Source organism: Carcharodon carcharias, chromosome 1 (genome assembly GCF_017639515.1).
Source record: "Carcharodon carcharias isolate sCarCar2 chromosome 1, sCarCar2.pri, whole genome shotgun sequence".
NCBI lineage: Eukaryota > Metazoa > Chordata > Chondrichthyes > Lamniformes > Lamnidae > Carcharodon > Carcharodon carcharias.
In genome coordinates, this window is record NC_054467.1 from 219528904 (window position 1) to 219547965 (window position 19062).

Below are 19062 nucleotides of genomic sequence, written 5' to 3' on the forward strand. Positions count from 1 at the left end.
GCCTCTTACCTAGCCATGGCAAGAGCTTTTAGCTTTCACTGATCAAAGTTGTCACAGCTTGTCAGTTTCACTGAGCAAGCTTTCCCGCTGTGTACTCTCATCGGTAACACTGACAGGTGTCCTGCCTGGGAAATCCAGAACTGAGGGTTGAAAGAGTTCTTAACTGGCTTTTTCATTACATTGAAAGAGGAATAAAGGACAGCAGCTCGAGGCCTACTAAAAATGAGGCACCAACCTGGTGAAGTTACAACACAGGATTGCATACATGCTAAACACTGGAAGCAGTATGTTATAGACAGAGATAATTGATCCTACAATCAATGGATCAGATCTAAGCTCTTCAGATCTGCCACATCCAGTCGTGAATGGTGGTGGACAATTAAACAACTCACTGGAGGAGGGGGCCTCACAAATATCCCAGGAAGCCCAGCACATTAGTGCAAAAGACATGGCTGAAGTATTTGAAACCATCTTCAGCCAAGTGCTGAATGGATGATTCCATCTTGGCTTCCTCCGGAGGTCCCCAGCATTGCAGCTGCCAGTTTTCAGCCAATTCGATTCACTCCATGTGATACCAAGAAATTTGGTTGAAGGCACTGGATACTGCAAAGGCTATGGGACCTGATAATATTCCAGCAATAGTACTAAAAACTTGTTCTCCAGAATTAGCCGCACCCCAACTAAGCTGTCCCAGTACAGCTACAACACTGGCATCTATCTGGCAACGTGGAAAATTGTCCGATTTTGTCCTGTCCACAAAAAGTAGGAAAAATCCAATCTGGCCAACTACCGCATCATCAGTCAACTCTCAATCATCAGCAAAGTGATGGATGTAACTGTGTTATCAAGTGACACTTACTCAGCTGCAACCTGCTCACCAATGTTCAATTTAATTACCACAAAATCATTACAACCTTCATCCAAATGGGCAAAAGAGCTGAAATCAAGAGATGGGGTGACAGTGATTGCCCTTGACCTCAAGGCAGGCATTTGACCTAGTGTGGCAAATTTAAGTAAATGGGAATCAGGGACAAAACTCTTCACTGGCTGGAGTCATACATAGCACAAAGGAAGATGGCTGCAGTTGTTGGACCCAATCATCTCAACTACTCCACGAGTTCCTCAGGGTAGTGTCCTAGGGGCAATCATCTTCAGCTGCTTCATCAATGACCTCTCCTTCATCATAAGGTCAGAAATTAGGATGATCTCTGATGATTCACAACTCCACAGATGCTGAAGCAGTCCATGCCTACACGCAGTGATATCTGGACAACATTTAGGCTTGGGCAGATAAATGGCAACTTTTGTGTCACACAAGTGCCAGGCAATGACAATTTCCAACAAGAGAGAATCCAACCATCTCCCTTTGACATTTAATGGCATTACCATCATTGAATCTACCAATATCAACATCCTGGCAGTCATTATTAACCAGAAACTGAACTTGGCCAGACATCTAAATATAGTGGCTTCAAGAGCAGATCAGAGGCTTGAAATTCTGCCATGAGTAACCCACCCTCTGACTCCCCAGTATCTGCCCACCATCTACAAAGCACAAGTTAGGAGTGTGATGGAATACTCTCTACCTTCCTGGATGAGTTCAGCTCCGACAATAATCAATTAGCTTGACACTATCCAGGGCAAAGCAGCCCACTTGAATGGCACCCTGTTCTATCAACTTAAACATTCACTCCCTCCACCAAGATGCACTGCAGCAGCTTGGCAAAGTTCCTTCGACAGCGCCTTACAAACCCAAGACCTCTATCACCTGGAAATACAAGGGCAGTAGAATCGCGCAAACACCATCATCTTACACACCATCCTGACTTGGAGCCTTCACAGTCACTGGCTTAAGATCTTGGAACTCCCTTTGTAACAGCACTGCGGCTATACTACACCACATGATTCAAGAAGGCAACCGCCGCCGCCTTCTCAAGGTCAATTAGGCATGAGCAATAAATACTGGCCTTGCTATTGATGGACACATTCCCATGAATGAATAAAAAAAAACTCACCCAACAGATCCAAGGGGGTTCCTGATTCACACAAGGGGGCAGGATGGTGTTGGGATCCTGACCCCATGTCAATTTCACTGGATTTAACTCCCTGCACACTCGCAAACCCACCTCTACTTGCCTGGCAAAATATTTCCCCTCCTAGCTGTTTTGTGTTTGAATTAAATCTGTATTAAAACTGCAAAACAGCAAATTGAAAATAAAACAAATCCACCTTCAAATGCAGACACAATGGAGTCACTTTCTAATTGTGATCTCATTTCCTTTAGCATTTAATGCCTTCTAAAATTTCATTGTTTTCTCTCCAGCCTACTCTTTTAACTTGTTTAAACTTGGACCAACACACATTCTAGTGCTTTAATACAATATGCCAATAAATGGCAGAATGCTTGTTCCTTTTCATGAGTTTTCATACAGGAGTTCTTAATATCTGCCACAGAGCAATGGTGATTTCCATGGTCATCACACAGGGATTACAAAAGGGAGTCAGCCCAGATTGTTCATGTGTAATTCCAGTGATTGGTTAGACAGCAGCAAAGGAACAGGCATGAAAGCAGGTTGTTTGCCTGCCCTTTTGACTGTGGTTATTGTATGGTACAGGAGTAACTGCAGACATCATAGAATAGAAAATAAGAAAAAGCTTTATTTTGTTTAAACAGAAATGATGTTTGAATTTGACAGCTGTGATGACAGCTGGAAAACATAAAGATTAATTTGTAAAGGTCAGTCACAATGACTTCTTTCAGACTGGTGAACAATTCCTCAGGAAAGCTGTATAAATACTGTAACTATTCCTTCAGGAATTACTTTCAAAAATCAGCTTTTCAAAAGCTGAAACGATTGTAATTCAGTTATCATCATCAATTGGATTTGATTTGAAGACCTATAAACTTGCAAAACCTTACGGTTGCTTAAATTATCACAGGAGCACAATATATAATGCATTAATAATTCTAAGCATGAAAGTCACTGGAAAAGTTATTGATTGGAGTAAAATGTCAGATCCAGTATTTAATATCCAAGAACATGTGCTTACTAAATAATAGTTATTTAACCTAAAATACTATGTTTAAATCCCAGTTAAACAGATCACCTGAGTATATGCATCTTTGGACACCCCATATGGTTTAGAAGCTAAATGCACCAGAGAGTCTCTGGTCAAAGCTGAATTAGCTGATAGCAGCGATTGCAGTTGGGCTAAAATTGACCTGTTCTCTGCGCTAAAACATGGGGAAACATTAGCCTGGATTCCTGCCCTTGTTCACTATTTTGAATTGGAAATCTATATAGTCTGGAAGCTGAATGAAAAAAGGATTGGTCTCTGCATCTGAACCTTTCTATGATGGAATAGCTTACTTACAATCACTGCCCATTTGGACAGTGAGGCACTAAAGGGCTACTACCAGCCATGGAACCATATTGTACCAAGGCACCTATGCCTTTAATGGGAGAAACAGATTTTGTTTATTTCAACTTACATTTAGGAACTTACCATTTAAACTGCTCCTGTCAATTAGGTTGGTGTCTGCTGGCCAGAATGCTCCGTCTCCATGTACACTCCTACCTGCTGAGCAAAGAACACATGTCAGAGCTACGGAATTGAGCTGGGTTTCAGCACAGTGGAACAATGTTATACAGGAAACCTTCAGCATCACCTTTAGCAAAAAAAGGAGATCGGCTGCATAAGGGATTGCGGTCATGAAACACTCCAATCACCCATAAAAGTGAACTGGACCAACCATACAAATACTGTGGCTACAAGAGCAGGTCAGAGGCTGGGGCTTCGGCAGCAAGTAACTCATCTCCTGACTCCCCAAAGTCTGTCCACCTTATACAAAGTATAAAACAGGGTTGTGATGGAACATTCCCCACTTTCTTGGATGGATGCAGCTTTAAAAACACTCAAGAAGCTCGACACCACCCAGGGCAAAGCAGCCCACCTGGTTGGCACTCCATACACCGCACTCCTTAAACACAAACTTAAACATTCACTCCCTCCACCACCAACACACAGTGACAGCAGTGTATACCATCTACAAGATGCACTACAGCAACTCACCAAACCTCGTCTGACAACATCTTCCAAACCAGCGACCTCTACCATCTAGAAGGACAAGGACAGCAGACACATGGGAACACCACCATTTGCAATTTCCCCTCTGAGTCACAAACTATCTTGGCTTAGAACTACATAGCCGTTCCTTCACTGTCACTGGACAAAAATCCTGGAACTCCTTTCTTAACAGCACTGTGGGTGTACCTGCACCACATGGACTGCAGTGGTTCAAGAAGGTGGCTCGCTGCCACCTTCTCAAGGGCAGTTAGGGATGGAGAACAGATGTTAGCCTTGTCAACGATGCTCATATCCCACACATGAATACAAAAAAATTGTAGAATATTTATATACAGCCGTTATTATTCTTGACTCCACATTCTCTCATCTCAAATTGAAAGAATGGTGCTAACTCTGAGGTTTAGCCAATCATTTCTCCTTGACTTGCCAATATTCCAAATTAGAATTAGTATACAAGGATCCTTTATGAGGAATTTCTTAAAGAAACATACATATTTACAGCAGTTTATGCCTCACAAAACAATAATGCAAAAACATAAACAGGTAACAAAGTACAAAGGAATGATGAAGTAATTTGGAATGAAAATTCAACTTGCCACTGGGAAGATCTGACAGGTGTATATATATATATATATATATATAGTTAATAAAAATAGTCCTGCTTTGATGTTTTATATTTCAATATTCCTTCATGATTTTATTATAATCACATCAAGTTATGGTCCAGTTTTGCCATTGAGAAATTGTGTTTTACGTTCAAAGAATCACAGAAATGTTACAACACAGAAGGAGGCCATTCAGCCTATTGTGTCAGTACCGGCTCTCTGAATGAGCAATTAGCTTAGTGCCATTCTCCCATTTTCTCCCCATAACCCTTCACATTCTTTCATTTCAGATAACAGTCTAATTCTCCTTTGAATGCATCGATTGAACCAGTCTCCAGCACACACTCAGACAGCGTAGTCCTGAATTTAATCATTTCACTGTGTGAAAAACATTTTTCTCTGCCTTAAAAAGTCAAAACTCCATGAGGATGAAGGGACTTGAATAATAAAGTGCACAGGTGGAATCATCCCAGATTTGCACTAAGTGCAGTAGCCAGCAGGAAAAAGAATGCTTTACCCACCAGCCGCAATGGCAGCTTTTCACACCGTATCATCCCAATCCCACCTCATTAATCGTGCATTTCTGGGAAACACACCATTTCACTGGCGGGCGACCTCCGATTTGTCTGCAATGCTGTCATCTCGCTGCTTCCTCATGCCAGGCGCCATATTTAAAGTGCAGCCGCACACCCGTCTCCCAGTGCTTCCAGCCCAACGCTGCTGCACAGAAGACATGGGCCCGAAAGGCAAGAAGACTGCAGGCCCCAGATTTAGTGACGCATTCCTGGATGCAGTGGAGGCCCTTGATAAAGTCCTCTACTCCTGCTCTGGGCGAAGACCAGCAAGCAAGGTCACCAATCCAGCATGGGAAGCGGTGACAACAGTGGTCAGCGCCAACACCTTGCAAAAGAGAACATGAGAATGGTCTCATCCGTTCCGCCAAGGTAACTCACTCTTCTCATCACTCTCAACTCACACACTCACAAACCCATCACACATCCATAGGGATCTCACACCTCAAGGGACAACACCACTAACTCTCACACACCCTCACATCTCCATCAGGCTCATATCCTCTGGAGCTCATGTCCTTATCCCGCGCATGGCTTCGCTCACCACACAAACATTCGACACAATGCCATGTGTCCTGCTCACTCTCTCTCTCTGTTTTCATGCAGGACAAGCTGACTGACAATAGAACGGAGAGGTCCCAGACCGGGGGTGGAGTGACTCACATTAGACCCCTCATTCACCATGCCATCACGCTGACTGGTGAGGACATGGACTGTGCCTGCGGCAATGGTGTGGTCAGCGGTGAACACTCTCGTAAGGACCCTGCACCACATCATCCCTCTCTCAACACAAACATGAGTGCTCCCTCTCCTGCTTTGACTCTGCTGCCATGCACCATTCACCTTTAGTTTGGTTCACAGAGAATTCTGCTAAGCGACCGACACTGTCAGCCAGTCAGTCCCTCATCTCCATCCAGGTCCTCAGCTCCAACCAAGTGGACACCTCCTCCATTGAGGATCTGGAAATAAGCAGCCTGGAAGATCAGTCACAGTGCTTACCCACACCCTCCGCCAATGCAGAGACACACACCTTGGTGGGGCCTGGTTCTAGAGCAGCCTCAGGTTCACAATCTGGTAGTCACTGCATGGACATGTGTCCGCAGCAGGAGGTGGCAGGTTCAGCTGAGTTCTCTGGCACTCAGAGGACTGCTGGGATATAGGCATCTGTGAGGTCTGAGCCAGATGACGAACCTCTGGATTCTGCCTTCCAACTTATTGCGGGGAGTCAGCAGAAGGCAGGGGAACATCATGCAGACAGTTGGAAGCCCTCAACAGAGTAGCACCCAAGCCAAAGGAGTGCGCCCACCTGCTCTCTGATGATGTGCATGCATGGAGGTCTCCATGGGGAGGATGGCAGATTCCATGGACACCTTGGTCCAACAGAATGCAGAGGTGTGCACAGACCTGCACTCCAATGCGGGAACTATGGGTAAGTTCCTGCAGTGGCAATGTGAGAGGGAAATGGGGCACCTCAATGTCCCTACAGGTGCTCCTTCCACTCAAGGAGTCAGGCCAGGGCCCTCGGGCACCTGAAGGGAGGAGGAACAGCAGCTGGATACCCCTGGACTATCTACTCAGGAATCTCAGAGGCTGTCCTCTCCTTCTGAGTCCCCTTTGCTTGTGACCCTCCCCCCAACTCATCCTCTGTCACCGCAGAGGGAGCAGCTGGCCCACAGGGGCCCAAAGCAAGCCAGGGTCCCCAAGGCCTCAGCTCTCCAGAGGACGCACGCCAAGGTCATCGGAGGCAACAAGGCCAACCATTGCACAGGTTGTTACGATCCCTGCTGCAGATGTCAGGGTAGCACCTGGAAGAAGTGTTAGACCCAGAAAAGTTAAGAAATTCACAATTGGTTGCACAGGTTGTCACTTTATAACCTGAAAATATATTCACTTTCACTGAATAATGTGTAATGGTGTCTTTCAGCTTCATTGACAGGCTGTGTGAGTCTTCCCACTGCATTCTCCACCCACCACCCCCCAACCTACTGCATTCCCCCCACCACCCCGCATTAGCAGTTCAGCTGGCCCACGAGTGATTCTGGAGGGAGAAGTGTGTGTGTGTGTGTGTGAGTGTGTGTGTAGTAGGGCCTTTCAGAGCCTTGGGCAAACACTCTCCCATGCATGCGGACCCTGCCTCCATCACATTCATCTCACTGTCCTGAGCATTTTCATGCTGCCTGCTGGGGTTTGCTTTCAGTTGTCCATCTGAGCTGACCCTGCATCTCCACCAACCCACTGATCACAGGCCCATGCTGCACCTGTTCCTGCCCAACACAAGGCTCCTTTCACTTTCAGTTTTAGAAGCATGGTGTTGGTGACATTTGTCTTTAGATCCCCTGTCCTTTCCCCTCCCCCAGTCACCCATTTACTTTCCCTCATCACTGTTGACCCCCACAGCATCACCTTCCACCTCCCCACCATCACTCACCAACCAGAACCTTTTTCTTTTGGGGATGTTCAGCTGATTGTGCATGTTCCCTACCTCCCTGAAAATCCCATCCCCATCCACATTGACCCCCCCTGGCCTCCTCCTTCCCACCCCCAGGGTCCGTTTCTGCCTCTGGATTCCAACCAACCACCCTTGCCAACCCTTCTACCACTATCATTGCACCCTCACCCTCCCATTCTACTGGCTCATTCTGCCCTCTCTCATTCTCACCATTCCACCCTCATTTTGCTCCCCAGGAGGCAGTCATCGATTCCATGGACCCCTCCCTGGCATATTCACCTGGACATCAACCCCCCCCACTTACTCCTTCCTCCACCCTTACACCTTACAGCCCCTTACTCCTTTCCCCCTCCCTACTCCTTCCTCCACTCTTAATCCTTTCCCTCCATACTCCTACCTCCGCCCTTACTCCTTCCAACTCCAGACTCCTTCCCCTCTCTGGACTCCTTCCTCCCCCAGACTCCTTCCCCTTCAGAACTCCTTCCTTCCCCTAAAGTCCTGTCCCCTTTTGAACTCCTTCCTCCACCCGAAGTCCTTCCCCCACTGAACTTTTTCTCTTGCACCTTCTTCCCCCCTTACACCCACATCTCCAGTCACCGTACTCTCCCACGTTACACCCTCCTCGCCCCCGTACTTCTCTCCCTTCCTCCTAACCTCCCCCCACCGACACCATCGCTTCCTCTCTCCGAACCTCAACCTCTTGACACCATCATTCCACCACCCCGCAAACTCACACCCCTCTCCCAGCACACCTTCTGCTCCCAGTCATACCTAGACCTTCTGCTCCCACCCCCCCCACCCCCGGTACACCTTCCTCACCCACTCCAATCCCTTGACAGTCATCCATTGCAGACCATGGCCAAGACACTGATGTCCCGAAGCAAGCCCTCAATGGCTGCTCACAGTGGAGCCGTATCCATGAGAAGCCACCCAGCATGTGATGCACATTCCTCCAGGGTCCAGTAGCTGTTGCGCTCCAGCATCATCTGGTCCTCAGATGTCTGCGATGTGAGCAAGGCCCTAATGGTAAGTCCCAACTTCGGCATGTCACACTTTTCAAGACGTGTTCTGCACTGGCATGTTTTCCCGCCAACCTGGGCGGTAAATTTGACTTGGGGTGATGATTCTGGGAAGCTAGACTGATAATGATATTCAGGTGTATTACAATGAAGTTCCCGACTTGTGGTGGTGGGAAACATGGCCTGTCATTGACAGGCGGAGTGGACAGTTGCAAACTGGTTTCATGACATTGTGAAACCGATTTTTGGCCTTCCCGCCATATTGTCTGCTCACGGCTGCCACAATGCCCACTACCACCAATGGGCACAGAAAATTCCGCCCCATATTTATCTCTATGTCAGTCATTTTTTTTTGCTTTTAGGATCATATCGGTGTTTGAAAAATATTTATCAAGGTTTTTTTCTCTCCTCTTTCACTTCAGGTTTACTGCTCTCCAAAATTGGATTAGAACGCACAAAAATTATTTACAAAAAATGTGAATTGTGTGATGCTGGAGGTGAGGATTCTTACTAATGAGGAGTAAACACTTTCCATTCGTGAGCCTCAGTTATTTATGCCATAATCAGATATGCGAATGTCGCGATGCTGAGGAGGATTTCACTCTGCACCTGAAATTGTAATTACATCCTTTAGAAGTGAGTTTATGATCTAACTTTGCATAATGCACAAAGGAATTTATCCCCAAAGCACCTCAAAGCATGATCAACCTGGGATGTTTTTTCAGAATTCCATTCTAGCCACCTTTCTGCTTGAGTTAGATCCCAATTTCATGCCAATTATTTCCAAATTAGGGGGAGCTATTTTATACTGTGACTGCAAGGAACTGACTTGAGATGCCCAAACTTATTTCATGGGAGAACCTTTACAGTCAGCACTTTCATGCCATCAGGGTGAGCTTTGAATCTAAATGACAAACGTCAGAATTGCACGCTGATAGTCAAATTATATAGTTGCGTCAGCACTTGTTGACAAAAATGTCCAGCATGTCCAGCAATGCTTGGCCCTCCTCCTATGTTCAGCCGAGAATGCCTTGTTATTCTATTGTGTACACTACAAGTGCTTGACCTTATCCAACTGCATGATGATATATATCCCACATTACCTAGGTCCTCTTCTAAGATTTTTTAGGTTCTTTTTCTACACACACCTGGGATTTCCTGCACATGGGAGATCAAGCGTTTTTTTTTATTATTCATTTATAGGACATGAGCATTTCTGGCAAGGCCAGCTTTTGGTGCACATCCCTAATTGGCTTTGAGCAGGTGGAGGTGAGTTGTCTTTTTAAACCGCTGCAGTCCATGTGGTGTAGGTACACCCACAATGCTGTTAGGGAGGGAGTTCCAGGATTTTGATTCAGTGGCAGTGAAGGATCAGCAATACAATTCCAAGTCAGGATGGTGAGTGGCTTATAGGGAACTTGCAGGTGTGGTTTTCCCCTGTGTTGCCCGCCCTTGTCCTTCTAAGTGGTAGAGGTCCCGGGTTTGGAAGGTGCTGTCAAAGGAGGCTTATATATGGTATACATGGTTGCCACTGTGCACCAGTGGTGGAGGGAGAAGTATTCTAGATGGTGGATGGGGTGCCGATGAAGCAGGCTTCTTTGTCCTAGATGATGACTTCTTGTGTGTCTCTTTTTATTCATTCAAAGAGTGTGGGCGTCCCTGGCTAGGCCAACATTATTGCCCGTCCCTAATTCCCCTTGTTCAGAGGGCAGTTAAGGGTCAACCATATTGCTGTGGGTTGGAGTCTGTAGGCCAGGCCAGGTAAGGACAGCACATTTCCTTCCCTAAAGGACATTAATGAACCAGATGGGTTTTTACAACAATCAACAATGGTCACCATCAGACTTTTTTTTAATTCCAGATTTTTTTTTGATTCAAATTCCATCATCTGCCGTGGTGCCTTCAGTGTGAAGATGGGACATCATCTCCACAAGGTCTGTGTTGTGGTTACTTCTATCAATGCTAGCATGGACAGCTGTATCTGCACAGGTAGATTGGTAAGGACGAGATCAAGTAGGTTTTTCACTCTTGTTGGTTATCTCACCACCTGCTGTAGGCCTAGTCGGACAAATACTTCTTTCAGGACTCAGCCAGTTTGGTCAGTAACGGTGCTACCAACCCACTCTTGGGGTGGAATTTTATGGCCTCTCCCAACGGAAGGATTTTCTGGTCCTGCTGAAGTCAATGGGTTTTTGGGCGGCTCGCAGTATTTTACAGCCCTGCCCCCACCAAGTCGGGGTTGTAAAATTCCACCCTTGGTGGTGGATAAGTCCCCCACCCAGAGTAGATTCTGTGCCCTTACTACCCTCAGTGTTTCTTCCAAGTGGTGTTCAATACTGAAAGAGCATTGATTCCGTAGCTGAGGGAACACAGTGGGTGGTAATCAATAGGAGGATTCTTTGCCCATGTTTGACCTGATAACCTGAGACTTCATGAGGTCTGGAGTTAATGTTTTGTACTCCCAGGGTCACTCCCTCCTGATTGCATCCTGACTGTGGCACCGCGCTGCCACATCTAGTGGATCTGTCCTGCCTGTGGAACAATATATCCCCAGGGATGGTGGTGTCTGCAGCATTAGTTGTAAGATATGATTCAATGAGTCTGACAATGTCAGGCTGTTGCTTGACTAGTTTGTAAGACAGCTCTCCTAACTTTTGCACAAGCCCCAGGTGTTTTGAGGAGGACTTTACAGGATTGATAGGGTAAGGTGTGCCTTTGTTGTTTCCGGTGCCTGGGTTGATGTAGAGTGGCCTGTCCAGTTTTATTTTTATTCAACTTTTCTGTAGCAGTTTGATACAACTGAGTAGCTTGCCAAGCCACTTCAGAGGACAGTTAACTGTATTGTGGGTCTGGAATTATATGTAGACCAAATGGGTCAGAACACCAGATTTCCTTCCATGAAGGACAATAGTGATTCAGATGGATTTCTTTGACAATCCAGTCATTTCATGGTCATGATTACTGAGACTGGCTTTTTAGTCCAGATTTACTCATAGATTCGAATTCATAGTCCACCAACTGCCAGAGTGGGATTTGGTTCATGTCTCCAGTGAATGCCCAAGTCTCTGGATTACTAATCCAGTAATTGCAATATTACCATCATGCTTTGGTTCCTTTGCTCAGGAATGTAAATTGTTTTTAACATTCATTTAATTTCTCATGACAATGCTTACAGCCAAGAAATTTAAAAAATAGATCTCCTCGCACAAATTCTATTTGCTATTGTCTCTGCCTTCACTACTTTTGCCTGTTTCGTTCCCTGCACCTCATGCACCCTTTTTCTTATTGTCCCTGCAACACTCCATTTGCCAACAACACTTTATCTCACAATCTTTCTCTCCCAAGGAAAATATAAAGGAAGATGGTAAAAAAAAGAACAGAGTAGTGGGATTCACATATATAACTCCAGTTGAAAAACTATCATTTGCACAGATGCACTGGACCTAATGACCAACCAGCTGTGCTGCACTTTCCATGATTCTATTATCTGTCTGTAAGACTCTCCTTTCCTCTGTTTACTTTCCTTCTTATATATCTCTCACTCTGTCTGACAAATACCCTTTCAGTCAATTACTCTACTGGCATCTTTGACATTTTGTTGAATCTAAACAGGGCAAGGGGTGCTGCTGACAAAGGGAAAATCATATCATCCTCTGCAAGTAGCAAAATCTTTTCCCAGTCATAAAAAAAAATGCTGATGCTATATGTGCATCTCACAAAAATATGTTGTTTGTGGTGCATTTACCAAATTATTCTGATTCATAGCAATACCTTCCAAAGACAAAACATAGCATAATTTCTTATTTGTTAGCATTACCCACCCACCTACCCCCTCACAGTTTCAGAGGTTACATTCTTTCAAATGGAATTCACCAGAATTTGAGAAACAGAGTGAAGCCGATGTCTTCTGATTGTGGTTCTTGCTCAGATCAAGGCTGATGCATTTAGAAAACTGCAGTCTGCTCGACAGTTAAGCCTCCATATAAGCAGACCCCATGCCCAAGGCAGGGAGTAGGCAGAGGGGTGTTGAAGTATTATTTTAGTACTATGAGTTTCTGCTTTGGGCACAATTGTGAAAGCACATTAAAAATTGCGCCGTTTCATAAAATTCATTTCACATAATCACCAACAAACTCGTCAATGAATGAGTACAATCAGGCAGAATAACAGAATATACCTTTCTTTTCTTTGATGTATTTTGGAGTGGTAACCAGGTGCAGTTTATTAATACAGCTGAAAATTGATTTATCACCTATAAATAAAGTATTTTAATAAGAGCACAGAACCCTTCAATTGTGAGTAACCTAATTTAAAAAATATGTTTTTTGTGTAACTCACATTTAAAATTCTTCAAACCCTGGTTTGGCCATTTCAGTTGAAGTGCACTGATGTTACTAATGGAAACAGGGGTAGATGGGACATTGTTGCTAACGTATCTTTCATATACTATAAAACCAAGATGGCAGCTGAAAATGCTAATAAGAAATGTGAGGAGTGTTATTGCTTGCCTTCTGCTTTTCAGTTGCTGATTGGTAGAGCCTTTCTTATCTCTGCCATAATTTAGGATTCACAAGAGCCAAACTTGGTGCCTTCATTTGTTGAATTAATGCACTGAGTAATTAAAGGATTATTCATAGAAGCCTGAATCTCATGTAAGAGGACTAAACTTAAATCAATTCACTTGATCTGTCTGACTAGAAAGGCAAAACAATTCTCTGCTGAAGAAGACTACTTCTTACTCATTAAGCACATGATTCGGCTCAGTGGCACTTCATTAATGAGATTAATTACCACGGGAGCGGCAATTCTTTTCTGCATATGACCCTGAAGGAGCATTGTATTATAAAATAGCACCCAACATCGTTCATATTGCACATTTCTGATTCAATTTGAAAAGTTGACAGACTGGGACTACTGTACCTTGGTCATTAGCCATTTTGTCAGGATGTTCAACTGTAAGAAAAGACAATACTATTAGATTCTGATAGCTTCCCGGAGAGACTTGCATGTGGAACCGACTATGAGTTTTGAAAAGCAGGTCTAACACAAGTTGGTCGCACTGACTAACTGAAATAAAGGAGAAGCATTTTTACATTTACATTTCAAGTAGATACAAAAAAAAACCAACAAGTCACAGAAAATATTTATCATGTAACTCACTCGACGGACTTCATAGAAGTCTCTGGGACTTTAAGTGACTTTATATTGCGAGACTATTTTTTTAATAGAACAACTTATTTCAGGTTAAAAAGTGAACCTGTAAAATAAATACTTTTATGATAAAAAATTCTAAATTAAACCCAACACATTCTGCACAATCTGCATTTAAGTGGAAGCTGACACATTTAAGCAGTGTTAACCAAGTACAAGGTGTAATAAGGGATAAAAGGATATGTTGATAGTGTGAGATGAAGTAAAGCAGAAGGAGGCTTGTGTTGTGTATAAACAATGGCATAGACCTACTGAATCGATTGAGCTGTTTCTGAGTTGTAAAATTCTACGTAATTCCTTCTTGACAATGCACAAGGTAATTTTATACTTCTTGATTTTGTCATTATCACTGATTACCACATCACTGCTTTTATGTCCAATCCCAGTGATAAATACTAACTATTCACTCAATGTTTTATTAACTATGTTGATGCCTGTGGTTGAGGATCTTTATGGCAGAGTATTACTACCCTTGAAGTGCTGGGATCTTCCCAACATTTACTTTCCTGTATCCCAAAATGGCAAAGTTTGCTTCTGGATTGTAGATACCTGAATCAAACAAAGACATGTTCAAAACTTATGCCTTAGATTCCAGCTGATGCTTACTATAAACTTCCTACAACATACCCTGTGTGGCGTGTTTCTGCCAATGAGTCCATGAAATAGGATTTCAAATGTTAGTTTGTCTGTGAATTATGTGGGGAAGGCGTTTTCATGACTTGGGAAGTTTATGGACAAAGTATTGAACTCTTAATTCAAAAGATTGTACATTCATATCTCAGTTATAACAGATCAAGTTCAACTGTCCCCACTGAGTGAGCTTTATCAGTTCTTAGTTGTGGGAAAAATTTGCAGGACCAAAGCCCTTCACTTCCTCTCACTCTATCAGGTGCAGAGCAGCTTTAATGCCTCTGACGATCCTCCCAAATAATAAAAAAGTAGGAGACAGTAGTGAAGGAAAAACTCAAAAAAGGCAAGGAGAAGAGAGAATTACCAATGTTATACCTTTCCCCTCAAATCCGACTGTGTTAATTCACGTCCAAGTGTTTCTGGACTGGAAATTAGAAATTCATCATAAAGTAACACCAGCACCAGTAATCAGGCCATTTGCACCATCCAATTTGGAAATTGAGACAAATTGAGAAGAACATTTCCAAAATGTATTTTAGGGACAGAATGTTGCCATTGCCGGGTGGGCTTGGAGGAGGCAGTCGGGAAGCTGACTGCCGCCCGTGATAGGTACAGCACCACAATTTCACATTGGCGGGCCAATTACAGCCCGCCCAGCATGAAAGGCGGCTGGGGAAGCTCCGAGAAGGGGCGGGCGGGGCTGGGAACATGATGTCCGCCGGGTCCAATGGCAACCTGCTAGTCGATTCAATAGCGGCCCAGGCAGCTCCTGGAAGGCTGCCATGGAAGGACTCAACGGATTCCGTGCAGTTGGACACGGCAGGCATGAGGGCAGGTCAGTGGGGCCGTTGGCCCCACGTTTCTCCGATGCCCTCCTGGAGGAGGTGGCAGCCAGGAGGGAAACCTTTGTCCTCAGAGATGAGAGGAGGAGGTATCTAGGGTGAGCGGCCACGATATGGTGAGGCGCACAGGGGTACAGTGCTGGAAGCGCTTCAACGATCTGCTGTGAACGGGAAGGATGAGTACCGTGTTCGCATAGGTCAGTGTGCAGAACAGTTAAAGGCTGGCAACACCCCCCACCGCCCGCCTCCCCCCCCCCACCCCTCCCCCCCCCACACCCCCCAACCCCTGTGGACCTGAGGGTTGTTATAGTGTGAGTAGCAATTGTCAATAATGCTGGAGCTGGCCAATGGGGTGAGCCCTGGCTGCTTGGATGGAGTGCCTTACAGCTCAAGGGCCATGAATTGGCTGAGTCCTGCAAGGTGTTCCTCAGCTGGGGCCAGGCTGCAATGGCGCTACAGGTGGAAAGTGGACTAATCGATGCTCCTCTATCCTTCAAGGAGAAGACATCCCATAACAATATTGAGAAGTCATGAACTGGCAGGGGACCCGCACACCCCCCATTCTGACATGCTACGAGCAGGAGACCCTGGAGCTGGAGAGGCACCATGCACTCGGTCAACCGGCCGTGGTGAGGTTGGGGTACCAGATGAAGGTAAGAGTGCAGTGCACTGAGGTGAGAATGTCGGCTACTGCAACCATTCTGGTGTAGTCTCTATATTGTTGTGAGCCTTGAACCTGGAGTCACCAATGATGATGGAAAAACGAGGAAACCATAACGCAGACATCTGTTGTCTCACCAGGGTGCCTGGTATGCACAGTGACAGTGTCAAGACTTAAACTATAGACGTGTCCTTCTTGTCCCTTTTAGTCTCACCAGCAGACGGTCGCTAAGAGAAGCCTGAAGGCCCACCCCTGACCCCGGAGGACCACCATGCCGAGCACGCACGTGCATCACACCCCCTCTGTCAAGCAGGTGCCAGCACAGGTACCAGACACTCGGTGGGCTTATGATTGTCACCTAGTATCTAATGCACACTGGTGAGGGCACTTCACACTTGCTTGAGGTGCAGGTGGAGGCAGAGAGTGCCCAGGGTGCTGGAGGACTGTTGGAGACCAGGATGATGCTCGGTTGATGGCTGATGATGGGCCTCTGGAGTCGTCCCTGAGGTAGCATATGCTGGAAGTCCAGCAGGATGTGTGGGAGGATCTGGTGGAGATACGTGAGGGTATATGCGTGCCATGGTGTCCGTCTGGGAGGAGTCCCAGCGGGGCATGACCATTGCGTTGACCGAGTGCAATGCCTCCTCCATGGAGAGAGGCTGCTCCAGGGACTCAATCAGAGCTCCTTGGGGATGCGCTTGGACCTGCAAGCCCTCACACCGGCATTGACCTCAGCTGGTTAGAGTCAGTGTGGGAGATGAATTGGGCACCCAGTATCCCAGCTTGTGCCCGTCCATCAATGGTGAGCAGGGAGGTCCAATGCGACCTGACGATGGTGCACAAGCTGCCTGTCATCTCTGCGGGCTCCTCTCAGGACACTCCGGATGATGGCAGCCCCTCAGCCAGTGACCATTGCATCTGAAGAGGCTGCGGCTACACAGACTCCACGAGCCAGAGGACGACCGCCAAAGTCATCAAGGCCAACAAGACAGCAGAGTGAGCAGGCTGTCTCCAATGCCGGTGCCAGCGAGGGGAGACCACCTAGACGTAGCACCCACAAACATAAATGTAAAGCAACTTAAGCACAAGACGGCCTTATCACAGGTGATATTTTGCTCCCCCAGTTTACTTTAACTTTTCTAAATGATGTGATTAAAAACACCGGTTAATGTTCATTTCAGCAATGTTTTCACATTTACAATTAAATGAGATTTTAATTTTGTGCTATTGGCCTCTGTATGCTTCATTTGTTCTGGAGTTGCAGGGAAGGCCATTATGTAATGATGGATGTGTGTCTGCTGAAACTTTATTGCAAAGGCACAGCATGTATGTTGGTGGCCAAGGAACTGTCAGGGATCGAGTGTGGAGCCTGCAGCCCTGGCATGTGGTGGTTTTTATTTGGTATGCTAGCTGAAAGAGCATTGGATCAAAGTGTTTTGGGTGTCCCTACCTCACTGGAGGTTACCCAGGTCAGTGTCCATGCCCTGAGCGTTCTCCTCACCGTGCTCATCCAAGGACTCACTACTGGACTCATCATCTGTGGCCTGTGCAGCTGAGTCAAGATCCTCTTCCTCCAGTGGGTCCCCCCTTGCCAGTGCCAGATTGTGCAGAGAGCAGCATGCAACCACTATCAGTGACACCCATTCGGTGGGTACTACGGTGTGCCCCCTGAACAGTCCAGGCATTGGAAGCGCATCTTTAGAAGACCTATGATTCTCTCTACCACTGCCTTTGTGGAGGTATGGCTTCTATTGTAGTGCTGCTCAGCCTCTGTTCTTGGATGGTGGAGAGGCGTCATAAGCCACCTTTTCAGGGGATAGCCCTTGTCACCCAGCAGCCATCCATCCAGTCAGGCTGGAGCACTGAAGAGCCTCAGGACCTGGGAGTGTCTGAGGATGTAAGCATCATGGGAGCTGCCTGGGTACCTTGCATAGACTTGTAAAATCAGCATCTTGTGATCACACACTATCTGCACATTCAAGGAGTGGAAGACCTTCCTGTTGACGAAGGCACCGGGCTCACCTGCTGGCGCCTTGCTGGCCACATGTTTGCAGTCGATGGCACCCTGGACATGGGGGAACCCAGCAATCGCTGCAAAGCCTCTAGCTCGTTCAGCCTGGCCTCGTCCATACAGTAATGAATGAAAGTCAATACCCGCCTGAGTAGAGCTTCTGTCATCAGTTTGACACAATTATGAATAGCTGATTGGGAAACTCCACAAAGATCCCCAGTTGAGCCCTGGAAAGAGCTGGAGGCATAGCAGTTAGGGCCACCATGACCTTCAGCGCCACTGGCATGGGGTGTCCACCTACACAGTTGGAGCTGATCTCAGGGCCAATCATCTGACAAATGGAGGTCACTGCCTCCCTTGAGAGACAGAGCCTCCTTCGGCATTGCACCTCGGATATATTGAGGTAACTGCATCACCACCTGTAAACCCTGGCAGTGGGATAGTGCCATCTTCTGTGGCCCCTTCCACCTGGACTGCCAGCTGGCCCTGCCCCCCCCTTGTGCCTGCACGTCTCCTCCCACAGGAGGCTCCCCTAGAAGCTGCATTCGGACACCTGGCCTCCTCTCCCTTCTGGCCCTCTCTTCCTCCTCAGAGGAGGTGCCAATAGTAGAGACCACAATCCCCATTACCAGGGTTATGGAAAGCGGTCTTATACTTGGAAGGGCCTACATAGTCTGAATCCTCTGGGGGCCTGGAAGACAACAACGAGTCCTGAAGTGAAGCCTAGAAATGCTCAGAATACAGCTCTGATGCGAGATGAAGCTGTCCAGTTCCCAAAATTAACCAGCAGCACATAGTCTCCAAAACTCCTCACAACTCATATTGATGATGCTGCCGACCCTTCTTAGCCCACCTGTGAATTGGTTTTTGCCAATTGTGGCCTGCCTTTGCGACAGCCGAAAATTCACACGGGCTACATAAACTCGGAGTCAGTTGGGTATGTCAAGGGCCTTAACCGGCCTCTTGATTAATG

General features: G+C 46.2%; 1 protein-coding gene across 1 annotated transcript in view; it reads right to left on the reverse strand.

The window, feature by feature from the left end:
• The window catches only part of dcc (DCC netrin 1 receptor), a gene marked incomplete at its 5' end in the record, with an annotated part of 933706 nt that overhangs the window by 126018 nt on the left and 788626 nt on the right, over positions 1 to 19062 (reverse strand). Inside the window, 2 exons of the mRNA XM_041183487.1 lie at positions 3508 to 3579; positions 13655 to 13687. Coding sequence (XP_041039421.1) covers positions 3508 to 3579; positions 13655 to 13687 — 105 coding nt within the window. The remainder of the gene's footprint in view (positions 1 to 3507; positions 3580 to 13654; positions 13688 to 19062) is intronic.